The 13,566-nt window shown below is 43.9% G+C and overlaps 2 protein-coding genes across 2 annotated transcripts in view; one reads left to right on the top strand and one right to left on the bottom strand.

Moving 5' to 3' along the window:
- The window catches only part of RPRD1B (regulation of nuclear pre-mRNA domain containing 1B), a 382,003-nt gene that overhangs the window by 73,061 nt on the left and 295,376 nt on the right, over positions 1-13,566 (top strand). The gene's annotated exons all lie outside the window — the stretch shown is intronic.
- TGM2 (transglutaminase 2) overlaps positions 1-13,566 on the bottom strand; it is a 40,751-nt gene that overhangs the window by 13,001 nt on the left and 14,184 nt on the right. The window contains exons 3-10 of the mRNA XM_075277447.1: positions 13,196-13,438; positions 12,158-12,276; positions 9,349-9,477; positions 8,922-9,099; positions 8,707-8,842; positions 8,330-8,433; positions 7,192-7,431; positions 5,327-5,611 (exon numbers count right to left, since the gene is read on the bottom strand). Of these exons, the coding sequence (XP_075133548.1) occupies positions 5,327-5,611; positions 7,192-7,431; positions 8,330-8,433; positions 8,707-8,842; positions 8,922-9,099; positions 9,349-9,477; positions 12,158-12,276; positions 13,196-13,438 (1,434 nt within the window). The remainder of the gene's footprint in view (positions 1-5,326; positions 5,612-7,191; positions 7,432-8,329; positions 8,434-8,706; positions 8,843-8,921; positions 9,100-9,348; positions 9,478-12,157; positions 12,277-13,195; positions 13,439-13,566) is intronic.

The raw sequence follows: 13,566 nt of genomic DNA, 5'->3' as shown, positions 1-13,566 counted from the left end.
TGTTATTGGAGCCAAAGAGGAACATCTGCTTTATAAATATGGCGAAGGGAATGGAGGGAAACATCCCCGAACCATGAGCGTTAATCCTAAATAGTACTAAAATTGTATAGCACATGACAATGTAAAATGTAGTCTCATATTAGACAGACCAATTTTCTTTGCAAGACACGGGATCTCTAGTAGTCTTGGGTGTTATGGGGTTAATCATAACACCCTTTTGATTTCAGGCAATGGACGGCTTATCGTTACAATTCTGGTGCCGGTTTGGGATCGTAACGTAGTTAATGGGAGCTTTACCGAATTGTTTCTACATCTGTACCATACTATATAGAATAATGTACAAAAGGGTAAAGATTTAGGTATTCTGTATCCAATACGCCTTTGCTACGGGATCATACATCAGATACAGAGACAACATAAACAGACTATTAACACCGATTTGTTAGGTGAAGTTTCCCGCAGGCACATACAGGGAGCACGGACCTTCTCCATTCTGTAGGAACCCGTGAAGAGCCGCCATCAATCGCCCTATTAGTCTCTCACACTCGCTTCCTATCTTACAATGGCTGGCAGTATCGCACTATAATGCGGCACAACTGCAGTAAAAGCTTATTATCGATTTATTGGCCCTGCAACACAGGAGAAATACCGCGTTCCCACAGCACTGACACTTACACAACGCCAAACGCCAATATGTGATATTAATATATTTTAGAGGCCAAATGCTGCAACAGACAATTTACAGCGGGGACTATGGTCGGCTCATCATATCACCCGGGGAATTTATGCAAGACGGGAGCTATTAAATATGCAAGATGTTTATAGCTGTGTGCATCTTATTGAACAAATATGTGCAGCCATGATGTCTATAGATATCCTACCGGGATAGGTTAAGGCTACGTTCACACAGAGCATTGGATTGTGGGTTATGTGGCTTTCAAACAACTTGTTCCCTGTATGATAGGTGGCTGCTTGTTGTCCATATAGTCTATGTGAAATCTTAAAGGGGTTGTCCAGTTTCTAATATTGATGGCCTATATATTTTGACACCCGGGACCCCCACAGAATAGCTGTGCTGGTATTGTTTACATTAGAGGTGTAGAGATTCCCCATTGAGGTCTATGGGACCATCCTACCGTACATACACCTACGGCTACAGTTTGTATGGCCAGTGAGCAGCACGACCCCGAGTGTAAACAATACCGGGAGCGGCGATGTCTAGGTATAGCTGATCTGCAGGGATCTTGGCTGACGGATCCCTGTAGATCTAAGATTGATGGCCTATCCTTAGTAGAAACCAGATAAAGCCCTTTAATTCCCTTGTATTTGGCAACCACATACTGGTCATGCTTGGAGGAGTTGTATGCCGCCAGGGTAGGCTTTAGTGTGTGACAAACTAGTCCATTACCCAGGGAGTCCAATTACTAGTAGGGTCCCTGAGGACTGGGCCCTAAAAGCAACCTGCGAAGGCAGTGGTGGACAGTCTGTACTTTTACGTGTAGTGTTATTGGTTGGCAGAGTAGCAGTGTAGAGGAAATATATAGAATTGTCACATGGCAATATAAGGTAGTATTATTTGGTAGTATTATTTGGTAGTACTATATGTACACTATATGGAGATATTATATGGAAGTATTATTTGTACCTGTGATGATATCAGTCCATGCAATGCATTATGTTTTTTTTCCGGCAGCCCTTTTCACAGAAAGTCTGCAGAGGTTTCCTCTCTAGTTTCATTATACCTATAGGGAAGCCGCCAGCGTTTCCGTAGGTATAATCGACATGCTGCGATTGCACATATTTTTCTAAACACAACATGGGGTCCCAGGCTTAACCCCAATTTGGGGACCTAGTCTTTGCCTTAAGAAACCACCAGGTTGGTACCTCTAGAAGTAGTCTAAGTTTAGTTGTAAGTGACTCATATGGATTAAGAGACTCTGGTGAATAGCACTGATAGGAACAAGCAGAGACATGGTCAGTGGATAAACTGAGGTCAGGGCAGGCAGAGTATGTTCAACACAGAAAACAGGCCAAAGGTCAGGGCAGGGGAACAGAGCCAAAATAGTAAACAGGTTGTATTCTAGACAGGCAGAACAGGTTCAATGTTGGGAAATTTGGCAAATATCAAAACACAAGCATTAGAGTAAGAATAGAAAAACCTACTTTTGTAGGAACTAACAGGCTAGGAATCTTATTGCTCAGGCACCTTCTAGACTAAGTAGGTGCCTAAGTAACCCACAAGAGCAGGTGATTGACTGAGAACAGATTACAGGATTTCACAGCTTCTTAAAGGACCAGAGCGTGCACTCTGCAGGGTAGGACTGGGACATGGTGCCTAGACCTGGGAGAGCAGTGAAGAGGCCAGAAGCTGCGGCCAGACAGAAGTATACCAAGTGTACAGTTCAGCCCCATCTTAATAATATTATAAAGGTGAAAGTATGTGTGTTTGGATGTTTGTGTGTTTGGATGTTTGGATGTTTGTTCCTCAATCACGCAAAAATGCCTTAACCGATTTGCGTGAAATTTTCACAAAACATAGTTTTTAGGCAGGATTGAACGATAGGCTACTTTTCGTTCCACTCACACATACACATTTTGCCCAGGACACCCCCAAACCCCAAACTCACAGCATGAGCTCTACAATCCCACACATTTTTGACCACTCACACAAGCCACACACTCCCTATTGGCCTCTCAAGCCTAGCCCCTAACCCCACAATACAACATGTCAATATACCCTCACCCAATACCCCTCACCTTCATCTCCGTCCAGGGAGAAACCTCTTCAAGGCTGTGGATCAGCCATCTTACGCTCCCCGACTCCGCCCACTACACGCGCATGCGCAGCTTCCCCCTCTATACAACGTCTTTCTGCACGCCACCATTTTGTGGACACACGCACAAAATCTTCTGCAGGCCGACACACCACTGCTCAACGCCGGTGGGAGCCTTCCTGCACCTCCCCAGCTCTCCACGGCTAACACAGGCCTTCCTGAGTCTCCACCATCCGTTCGGGCCCAGGACACTGCCTACCCGCCCTTCCACAGGCCCTCCAGGGCAAGGAGACTGGTAAGTTGCCATTCCGTCAACGGCTACGCACTTCTCCCCTCACAGCTCCGCAGTATCCTTCTCACACTTCACTGCCTCTGTAGGCCGACACACTCCCCGACGCTGCTGGGAGCCTTCACCCACCTCCAGAGGCCCTCCATCGCAAGGACACTGCCTTAATAACCGTCCTCAGGCCCTCCAGGACAACCACACTGGTAAGTGCACAGCACTTCTCTCCTGTACTCGCCGCTGTACACTGCCTTCACACTCACTTAACCCATGCCCCACATACGGCTACTACGCAGCCGCAACTGCCCCTCCGCCATAGCCACCCCCTTGCCCTGTATGTGACACACCCGCCACAATGTACCCGGACGGTGCCTACGCCGACCGTGGACAATGCGGTTCTCACATACCTTTTACCGTGCCTCCGCTGCGCATGGGCGCCGCCATCTACCCTTACGTCTCCGGGACATTCACTGTACTCCGCTGTCAGGGGGTACCTTCCTGGGTTGCCAAAGGGCCACAGGGTAGGTGGAAGGAGTGACCACAAGATGAAGTGGGTAGGGAGAATGGGGGGGTGGCGGCTGCCACGAAGGAGAGGAGGTAAACAGTTCCAGCGGGCCGCACGGGGTACGTATCAGGGCCTGGAGTAGGTAACACGAAAGGAGGGGGGCATGCTGTTAAGGGGGGAAGTTGCCACGTTCCTAGGTCGCAAAGGGGCACGAGGTAGCTGCAAGGAGTGACCACTAGGGGAAGCGGGTAGGGAGAAAGGGGGCCAGCAGGCACCAGTAAGGAAAGGTGGTAAACACTTTAAGAGGGCCGCAAGGTTCGCACAGAGAATCCATGGACCCTTGCAAGTAGGAAGGCCCCCCTGCGGACACAACAAAAAGGAACAAGCCTGCGTTCCCAGCCAGGTGCATCACGCACACATTCAAGGTTCCGCAGACGAAGTCGCGGGTAAAAGCTAGTGAGGTTATATATCAGAGTAGACCAGTAGTCCCTCCCTATATGTTGTATCTTATCTCCATCCATTTTTTTAAGTGAAAGTTTTTCTCAAAGACATTGTCCTTTTTAGGTCTCTACTAGAAGGGTGCCTTGACAATGAGATGGCCACAATGTACCCTTGCCAAAATCCCCCTTGGACAGCTACAATCTGGGGGAAACCTGTTAATAAGTGTTCAATGGTCAGTAGTGCAGGATAGGTCATTCTTTGTAACCCACCTCCTCAGATCTGGCCAAGAGATGTGGACCCTAAACAGAGATCCCACCATTATTAACTCCGAATTACTGAACAGAAATGGGTTTTCTAACATAGACCTCCCTAACATAAAATACATAGATCTTGTTTTCTGTCTATTGTAGAAGAATACATTCCTTTCCCGAAATTGTGACCATATTAGGTAGAAGGAAACAGACAGCGAACGCAGCGAGAACCTCTTGTGATCAATGCTCTCGGTGGAAGACAGAAAACATTATAAATAAAGCATGTCACCTGTGTGTTTGCACATCAAATATTCTTCAGAAGTGAAGGAATAAAACCAAAAAGACGACAAGACGAGAAATTAAACACTTATCTAAATTCTTCTCCCATACAAGGAATAAAAGCATTGCTGACCTCGTAAAGCACGCGGAGATGAATTACATGAATTGTGCACTGATCAAGTATTTCGGGAAATGTTTGGTCTATAAAGAGGTGGGAAAGAAACGTGTAATGGATAGAGGAACATTCTTCTCGTGCACACCTCACATCCTGAGCATACACCTATTTATGTTACGTGTCGTCGGCCACTGGACGGTTTCCAGTTTACATGGAAAGGTTTCATTTTTTCACAATTTGCTTGGTTGTGAGTAAACTACTGACCACAGAAGAATCACCCAAAACCAACACAACTCCCCCACCCGTATTACTCAGATAGGAAAGAAACGCTCGGTACAGAACTTACAGAATACACTCCATTGTGCAGTATTGACTTTTTTGGGTGTGTTTTTGCGGGGAGGGATTTCATTTATAGTTATAATTTCAAGCTTTAAAGTAACTGTACTTTTATAAAAAATTTTGTTCGGTTGAGCCCCAGGTGCCGAGATGTTCACCCATCCTCGAAATGAAGGAGCAGAAGAACTAAGCCAAGCCCTTGTCTATGAATCCATCATTAGATAAGCCCACCTCTCCAAAGACAGCTCATCATAGCCTAAGGAGCACAGGGCCTAGGGGTAACATAATCACATCTAAAATGGAGTAATGGTTAAAATACTCAACACAAAGTGGGTGTTTTACCTGAATTTGCCTCCAAGTTGAGGTTGAGAAGATCCTTCATTCCACATTCTGGCCCCACCTCACCGGTGTAGCTGGTAGGACGGGCGCACATGGTGAGCCTACACTCCTTCTCCTCTGCGGTGTTATTACTGATGACGGCAAACACATCAAAGTCACTACCCTTCTCCGTCTTTTCAGGTACTTTAATCTTCATGTCAACTGCATGTGGAACTTTCTCCGTCGGTTCTCGGGGAACTGAGGCGTGTTGATTTGCTTTCTCAAAGACCCGTCTTTCATCTTCAGAATCTAAGGAGTGGTGACAGGAGAGAAGATGGCGACGTCAACTAAAACCAACCAATATTCAGCACTAATCTATATTGTTGATGGGACCTACAGGACAGTAGGAGAGATTAGGAAAGTGTTTCTTTTCCAGAAACAGCACCACCCTTTGACAAAAGGTTAAAGGAAGTAGAAGATGCTAAAGTGTCAAATCACAAAATGCATTAGGCGCCGACATAAACCACAGAATGTGCTGCTGTTTAACCAGGTAGTTCCTAAAGTGGAAGTAGGAAAGGGAAGATCTTCTAGACAAAGATTAGACAAATATGGAAAAAATTGTACAAACTGTATCTCTTCATAGGAGGAGCAACTTGATAATGATAGCTGCTGACAGACAACCTGAATTCTGCTGACAGAAGTACCACGTCAATGGAAGGAATTAGATTTTTTCCAACATTACCTTGTGCTATTGCCCCAGTTCATTAAAAGGTCTGTCCAACTTATTTTTTTTAAGAATTAATATTGTTGCTGATGGGGCCAATAACATAAAATACATTACTCACCTCTCCCTGACCCCTATTTCTAGCTATGGCAGGTCTGGTCTTCCATTTACAGCCCCTGGCTGATGTCAGCAGCGGCATCCAATCTCAGGTTTCATCATTCACCTCATCGCACACGGAACATGAATACAGTCACGTGCAGTTGGTGAAGATGTCACCGCTGAGGCCTGGAATTAGCTGAAGTTGTCACCTGGCACAAATGGGACATTGTTGCTGCCATGAGCCAGGGGCTCTGTAAGTGGAAGACTGGACCTGCTGGTGATGGAGGAGTCCTGGAAGTGATGATATGGTCTCCGCAGATATTGCCCTGATCTAAACATCATCCAGTCTGTCTCGGATTACATGAAGAGACAGAAGGAATGGAGCAAGCCTACATCCTCAGAAGATCTGTGCTTAGTTCTCTAAGATGGCGGGAACAACCTCCCTGCCGTTTTCACTGCATATATGGGTTAGTACGGGCCGTTTTTACTGACCTGTAGACTGCACTATATAAACCAGTGGCAGGTTTGACATAGAAGGAAGTTGTGTTGGCAAGAACTAACAACTCTCAGACATGACCAGCAATACAAACAATTGTTTTGCACACATCATTAAGACAAAGTGGAGCTTTGTTTCCAATCTACACCGGATATTAAAAAATGAAATCTGATGGGAAAGAAGCATTTACCCTGGAGAATAAATAATGAGTGACTGCGTGGACCTGGATCGTAACGCATGGTATGCCTGTTGGCACTTGAGCGTGAAGACATATGAGAACCTCATGAGACTCATCTGTAATGTGTTTTTTATGGAATAAAATAAAGGAACTGCCAAGAAGTCTAGTTAATATCTGGCAACGGCATAATGTCAATGGTGATGTTATCTACTCTAAATTAGTTGTATTACTATAAGGCTCCATGCACACTGTCTGTAAAGTGCCACCTAGACTTCATGCAAATTCACACCACGTTGCATGCTACTGTATGGTATTAATCAGTAGTCAATGTTGTCCAGTATATGAATGCCCACAACGTCCATTGCTTTAGTGTTGCCAGTTTCTCCACTTACCCTCAGGGTACTTGTAGTTGTGTGTAATGTCTTCCCGACTGTCTTTTCCAACTGCTTTAGTGCTTATGTTCTGTCCAACCTGGGAGGTGTATTTTGTCTTCCGTACAGTACCATCTTTCTGCTCTACGTAGCAAACCACATCTGCATTCACCTCAGCAAACACAAAGGGGACATCATAGTTTATAGCAAGATCACCTTCCTTGATAGCAAGAACAGGAGCGGGGCCGCAGCAATATACACCTGCAAGAGACAAGAAGGTCTAAACTTTAACACCACTCATATCCATAATATTCTATGAACTTTCTCCTTTACTATTGCTTTCTAAGAAGTTAGTTACTTGGACACATGGTTGTAGATGACATACGGACAGCTCATGGGGTGGCTATGGGACACTTGAAGAGAAAGGCTCCAGTCCCGGTTGGCCTATCGAACTCCTTTTTTGGCTTCCCTACCCAGAGGAACTGCATTATTTTAAAAACAGGGGGTAAGGAATTGCCCCAAATGGTGCGAAGGGAGAACACACTACATGCACCCATCTAGCAAAACCTGGCACCATAATATGGGTTGTCCAATTTTACCTTTGAGGCTCTTTCTTTTATGTAGGCTACTGTCTAGAATACACAATGGCTTCTAAACATTACCATGTAAGAAATTATATAAAGTAGGGGTTAAAGGGGGTATCTGTCACAGGCATAAGCCATAAGAAGCCAAAGGTTAGGTTAGGTGTGTTCACATCTACAATGTTTGATTCATTCTTCTTGTCCATGAAAGGAACAGAAGAACAAATTGAACAATAAAGATGGACCCCATTGACTCGAATGTCCATTGGATATCCGTTTTTTTTTCTATGACACCACCGGACAAAAATTTTGGCTTATTTTCCTGCAGCTTTAGATGGACTCTGTGTTGGATGGACTCCACCGTAGATGAACGTGGAATTAGCTTTACAAATGGATCCTTGTAAGACTTGTAAATCAATGGACATCAAAATCTCAACTAAGAAAACATGGGAAGACTTGCCATTGGGCAATTGTTGTAGCATGAACTAGAACCAGAACAATGTTCCAGATCTGACTTCTTTTCTACATCACACTGTTGTGCAAACAAAACATAAAGGGAAGAAAACATAAATTCCCACCATCACTTTTCTCTTGAGGAGTTGGATCAATAACTTGCCAGCCATCGTATCCTTCAGGAAGATCAAGGCGGTTCATCCAAGCTTCAACCCAACAGTGGAAGTTCCTTCAAAGAAAAGTGAAAAAAATCTCAAAAACATTGGTATAGATAGTAAAGGAGTAGTCCAGCCTGGACCTTGATACTATTCCCTGGTGATAAATGGTAAATCAGTGGCGGTGACCACAGGGACCCCTACCGATCAGTGTCATAGACTTTAAATTGAGGTTTGGGATCTCTAGTTTTGGTGATCAATGGAGTTCCATGGGTAGGTAGTAAATTTCTCAGGCTGGAATACCCTTACTGCTTAGTTACTTAGTGTTTGCCATCCCATCATTTTACCAGATCATGTCTCTGTGCTTATTCTGTTTCGTCCCATGTTCATCCCAATATTGTTCAATCACCAAATTACTGTTAGTATCATGTGCGGAGTTGAAGTTGGTGACGACCCGAGCCGGGATGCCCAGACACCTTAGAACTAAAATACAACATAAATTAATTTAACTGGACGCCCATTGAAAGATTTTTCGCTCATCCTATAACCCCATTGCTCTCACCTGAACAAGCAACGGCAGCAAAAACCCAGCATTGTCCATATCGCACTGCCTGACATTGAAACTTTTTCCAACGTCGTAGGATGTCCACACTTCCAATCCAGGTCATGGGGCTTACGCCATCAGTGTAGCGGTTGTCCCACCGCCCTTGGAGAATCCCATTGTCATCATTACAATTCACCTGCAGGACAATGGTCAAATCTTTAAGATATCAATATGGTGGTATTATGCCCTATGGTATTTGGTATAAGGCCTAGATCACAAAAATGGCAGCACAATGGAGCCACTAAGATAGATATCTACGGGTCAGTGATACGAGCATATGTTCTGCCATTGAGATCCATCCTTATATTCTCAAAATAAGAAACGTTATAATATATTCCAATTATTAAACTATATATCAAAGCAATAATTGGATTTCTATACTCACCATGGCACTGACCACACGGCTAATGTACACGGGGTCATTCCGCTGGGTACAGTCAGTGGTGGAATCTTCAAAGAACTTGGGGTTTTTGTCTAATACCTCAAGAGCAGCATCCAGTATACTATCTTCAAACTATTAAGTACAAAAGAGCGTAACATATGAAAAAGGTAAAAACATTACAAAGATGATAGCAACATTGTCTCTAACAATATAATGGTTATTTCACCCAAAAGTTTTTCAGCTTTGGCTATCAAACACAGGGTTTATGTTCATGGTATGGACCTGAAGAACAGGTAGATAATCCAGGAAGACAACAAACTGAATAGATAACTCTGTCCACCAGAGAAATAGCCGGTTGGATGGACTTATAATGGGATCCATTGGGTTTTATCATGGTGTCCATGATTTTACTGGAGAAAACTGCTGCATGCTGAACTATTTTTTCCCAGCAAATCTGTGGGAATATGTGATACAATCTTCAATGCAGATGTAAACTTATTTTAAATTTGATTTTTATTGAGGAGAAAAGTTTTCATTACAAAATAATAAGAACACCAAAAAAAAAAAAAAAACAGTGGATACAAGAGGAAAGTAACAATGCTCACAATCAGCAAAGCAGAGATAAATGACATGAGACAGCATTCTCAACACCCATCGCAAATCGGAAGGGGAAAGCCGATAGGAGCAAGGGGTAGAGGAAAGGGATGGGGCACAGGGGGGAACATTTCGTATGGAAAGATAACTGAAAGAAAAAAACAAACAAACAAGGGTAAACCAAGATAACTAGAGCATAAAACATTTCCGCACATCTTAGAGCAAACCTTTGAGCAAAACCCCAGAGCAAACCGGTGCATTTCCTGCAATGATCATAGGTCCAGCAGGGGTGAGGAAGCATGGTGGCTTCCGGTCCCAGCGAAAAATCAGCAACCGAGGCCGGTAATGCAGATGTAAACTTAGCTTTACTCTGTCCTTGGCTCAACCTATCCACCATAACATCAATATCCTAACGTGGAACCTCTGAGAAGCTGCTGAGCCGAGTGTTAGAGATATTTATCTTCCACCAATTGTATACATGTCTTCTGCATTCTACAACAGCGCCACTCTTGTCTGTGGACTGAGACTGGTATGGCAGCTCATCCCCATTCACCTACAAGATCAGATCCTAGTCATCATTGGTGCTGTTTATGGAAGAAAGCGGCCATGTTTGTATAATCCCATCTTTTAACACTTAAAATAGTCACAGAGTCCAAGTCCTTTCTCACGAGCGAGATTATTCCATAAACTATGTCTTGTTTATACGACTTGCTACCAGCAATAAGTAGCTTAGACAGTGTACAGGAAACGACACTCTTTATAGGAGTTTTGCAAGAAATTTTTGAATACTGAAGTTTTGTGGTTAAATATGAACGAAGCCCTAAAATAGTTGTTTACAAATAATTGCAACATACTGGAAATCCATCTGACAGAGACTTTATTATCAGGATGAATAAACTCCCGCGACTCCTCTATCTGTCCAAGACCATTTATGGAATTAAATAAAAATCTTGTCTTAACATGGCAAGATACCAACATTCGCTGCAAAAAGCCTGATCCTTGTCCTGAGAAGACACGCGGCACATAGAGGAGGGCAGAATGTGGCTACATGTGAATGGGAGATAAGACGGCCAGGGAGGGGGCACAGCTGGGGCACTAGTGATAAGTCGGAGACTGAACAGACCAGTCCGGAAGCCTACACAGAGTATGCTTAGTGTCACACTACTGTAACCTCCATAACACACAAAGATTAGACTTGACACCAACGTGCCGAGGGCATACTGGAGACTCCCATGTCATCGGAGGACACTAAGGAAACTTCTGTTGCTTTCTTTCATGACACAATGACTTGTCATACATGAAAGCAAGAATATGTGAGAACATTGACAGCTTCTTTGGATCTTGGGAATATCTGCTTCAAAATGTTGATGGCCTATCCATAGGATAAGCCACCAACTGATCAATATCCGGGCCACCTGCTGAGCCACCATACATTTTATAGTGACTGTGTTTGGTATTGCAGCTCAGTCCCTTCCACTTGAATGGGACTGACCTGCGAACAGGCCATAGGACCAATAAATGTAACGTCACATGGCTGCGCTCAGGAAGTGACGCGGCTGTCAAATAGATGATGTGTGGGAGTATAAAGTGATGGACCCCCAATGATTTTCAATCAGGATAGGTCATCAATTAATAATTCCTGGAAAACCCCTTAAATAGACATATAGGTTTCCTGGTCACAATGGAAAAACTGAGCCACAAGGATTTTTCTCATGAGCAACCCTTATTATCTGTCCACTGGATATGAGGTAAGGGTCTGATCACTAGAGACCCCACTTCTAGGAACATTGGGGTCCTTTGCAGGAATGTACTTGTGTGACCGTTGCTCTATTCACACCTATAGGAGCACATCATTAGCCCTATATGACTCCATTCACAAAGGGGACCTACATAATAGTGACCAATGAGGAGTCCATCGGTTTGGACCCTCGGTGGTCAGACACTTATCACTATCCTGTGGGGGTCTCTGGTTGGAGGTCGCAGTTGGTTCTCCTCTTCTACATTTGTGAGTTGGTAGCTATTATTATTGTGTCTATATTATACTTTAAGACACTATCCTTTAGTCTTCATAAAACAATTTGTTCTGCATTTCCATCTCTTCTGCAGACCTAGGTGTCTCTATAGTAACAGACCACAAACAATCCATGTGTAGTCAGATCTTGCAATCGTGCTCCCTTATAGACTGTAAAGTATTTAACGGAGATAGAAAAAAAATTACCTGTCCAAAGTTCCAAGGAACAAAATCGATTGAGTCTTTGGTGCCTTGGAAGATGATTCCATGCTGTGTTACCACATACTCTGTGCGCTCCTCATCATTCTCCATGTACACAGAATCCTCTGAGGAAATGAGACAGTTACACAATGTATGGAGGTTTGTGCATGGAGACATTAGTCAGAGCTTAAGTATATATTAAGAGAATTAAGACACACAAAGGAAATAGAAATAGATGTGCAGAACATAGATAATGCCGGTCCCGGAGTCTGCACCAACACGCTTGTTATCAGACCGTGAAGGACACAGCCAAGACATCTTCAATAGTTGTTAGCCAAACACTGGACTGTCTGACAGTCCGAATAAATTCTCCATACACCTGGAAATGAGAATTGGGGAGAGAGGAGTAAACTAATGCCAGCGACTTATCTCCCTGAGAACTAAAGGACAGGGCACTGAAACCCAAAATGCCAGATCCTTCTAACGTCATCTGTTGGGGCAGAGTTGGGCCCCTGTACACATTAGATGACCAGCTTACCTTCATCATGTATGGCTGGTTGGATTCTAATACAAAAACATGGACAAGTATCTAGGCCCAAGCCCAAGTTTGAGATCTCTTGAACGTTAAAGTGAACCCCCATCTTGAGCTTGACAAGTATAGACCCATTATTACGGCAATGCTTTGGAGCAGGGCACCATAAGGATGATATAGCCTAAGAATCCCATATGATCCATGTATAGCTCGAAGCACCTAAAATATCTATTACGAGAGCATCTCCATAGGAAACCTGTCAGATTAAGGGGCTTCACCTCCGGTCCTTGGCTTACATTAATGTATCATAGGGCTGAGATAAACTTTGATGGATGTGAAGTCTACATAAGATGCAATAACCCTGTCCCTCTACTCTTAGGAGGCATCACCACCTCATCCATTTTCCCAACTCTGGTGATCCATGACACCACCACAATGGTGACAACTGTGAACCTGTGGTCATTGTATATTCTGCAGTATCTTCCTTCCCAGTAATATTCTCATTCACATACCTGGACACCATGGGTTAAAGAGCAGGAAGAATTCTCCAAGATTGCAACTATTTTCTTCAATTCCTGTGGACGTCTCCAAGGAGAGGGCGTATTTTCCAATCCGGGCATCAGGAGGTGAGATGATGGACAGAACAAGGTTTTCACCATCGACACTGCTTATCGCGGCGCTCCATTCACCTTCCTGTAAGGAGTCTGTCACTTTAATGTGAGCTTCTGTGCCAAAGTCTTCAGAGGGACATGGACCTGAAGAAGGACAAAGCGCATTCATTTCAAGGGACATTACATGAGACACATTGCTATTGCATAAGTCTTTTATATTTGTAAGAAAACTGGCAATAATTGTCTATCATCCATAGTATACCCATAAGATA

The sequence above is a fragment of the Leptodactylus fuscus genome, chromosome 6 (genome assembly GCF_031893055.1).
Source record: "Leptodactylus fuscus isolate aLepFus1 chromosome 6, aLepFus1.hap2, whole genome shotgun sequence".
NCBI classification, from domain to species: domain Eukaryota; kingdom Metazoa; phylum Chordata; class Amphibia; order Anura; family Leptodactylidae; genus Leptodactylus; species Leptodactylus fuscus.
This window is presented reverse-complemented; position numbering and strand designations above follow the sequence as displayed.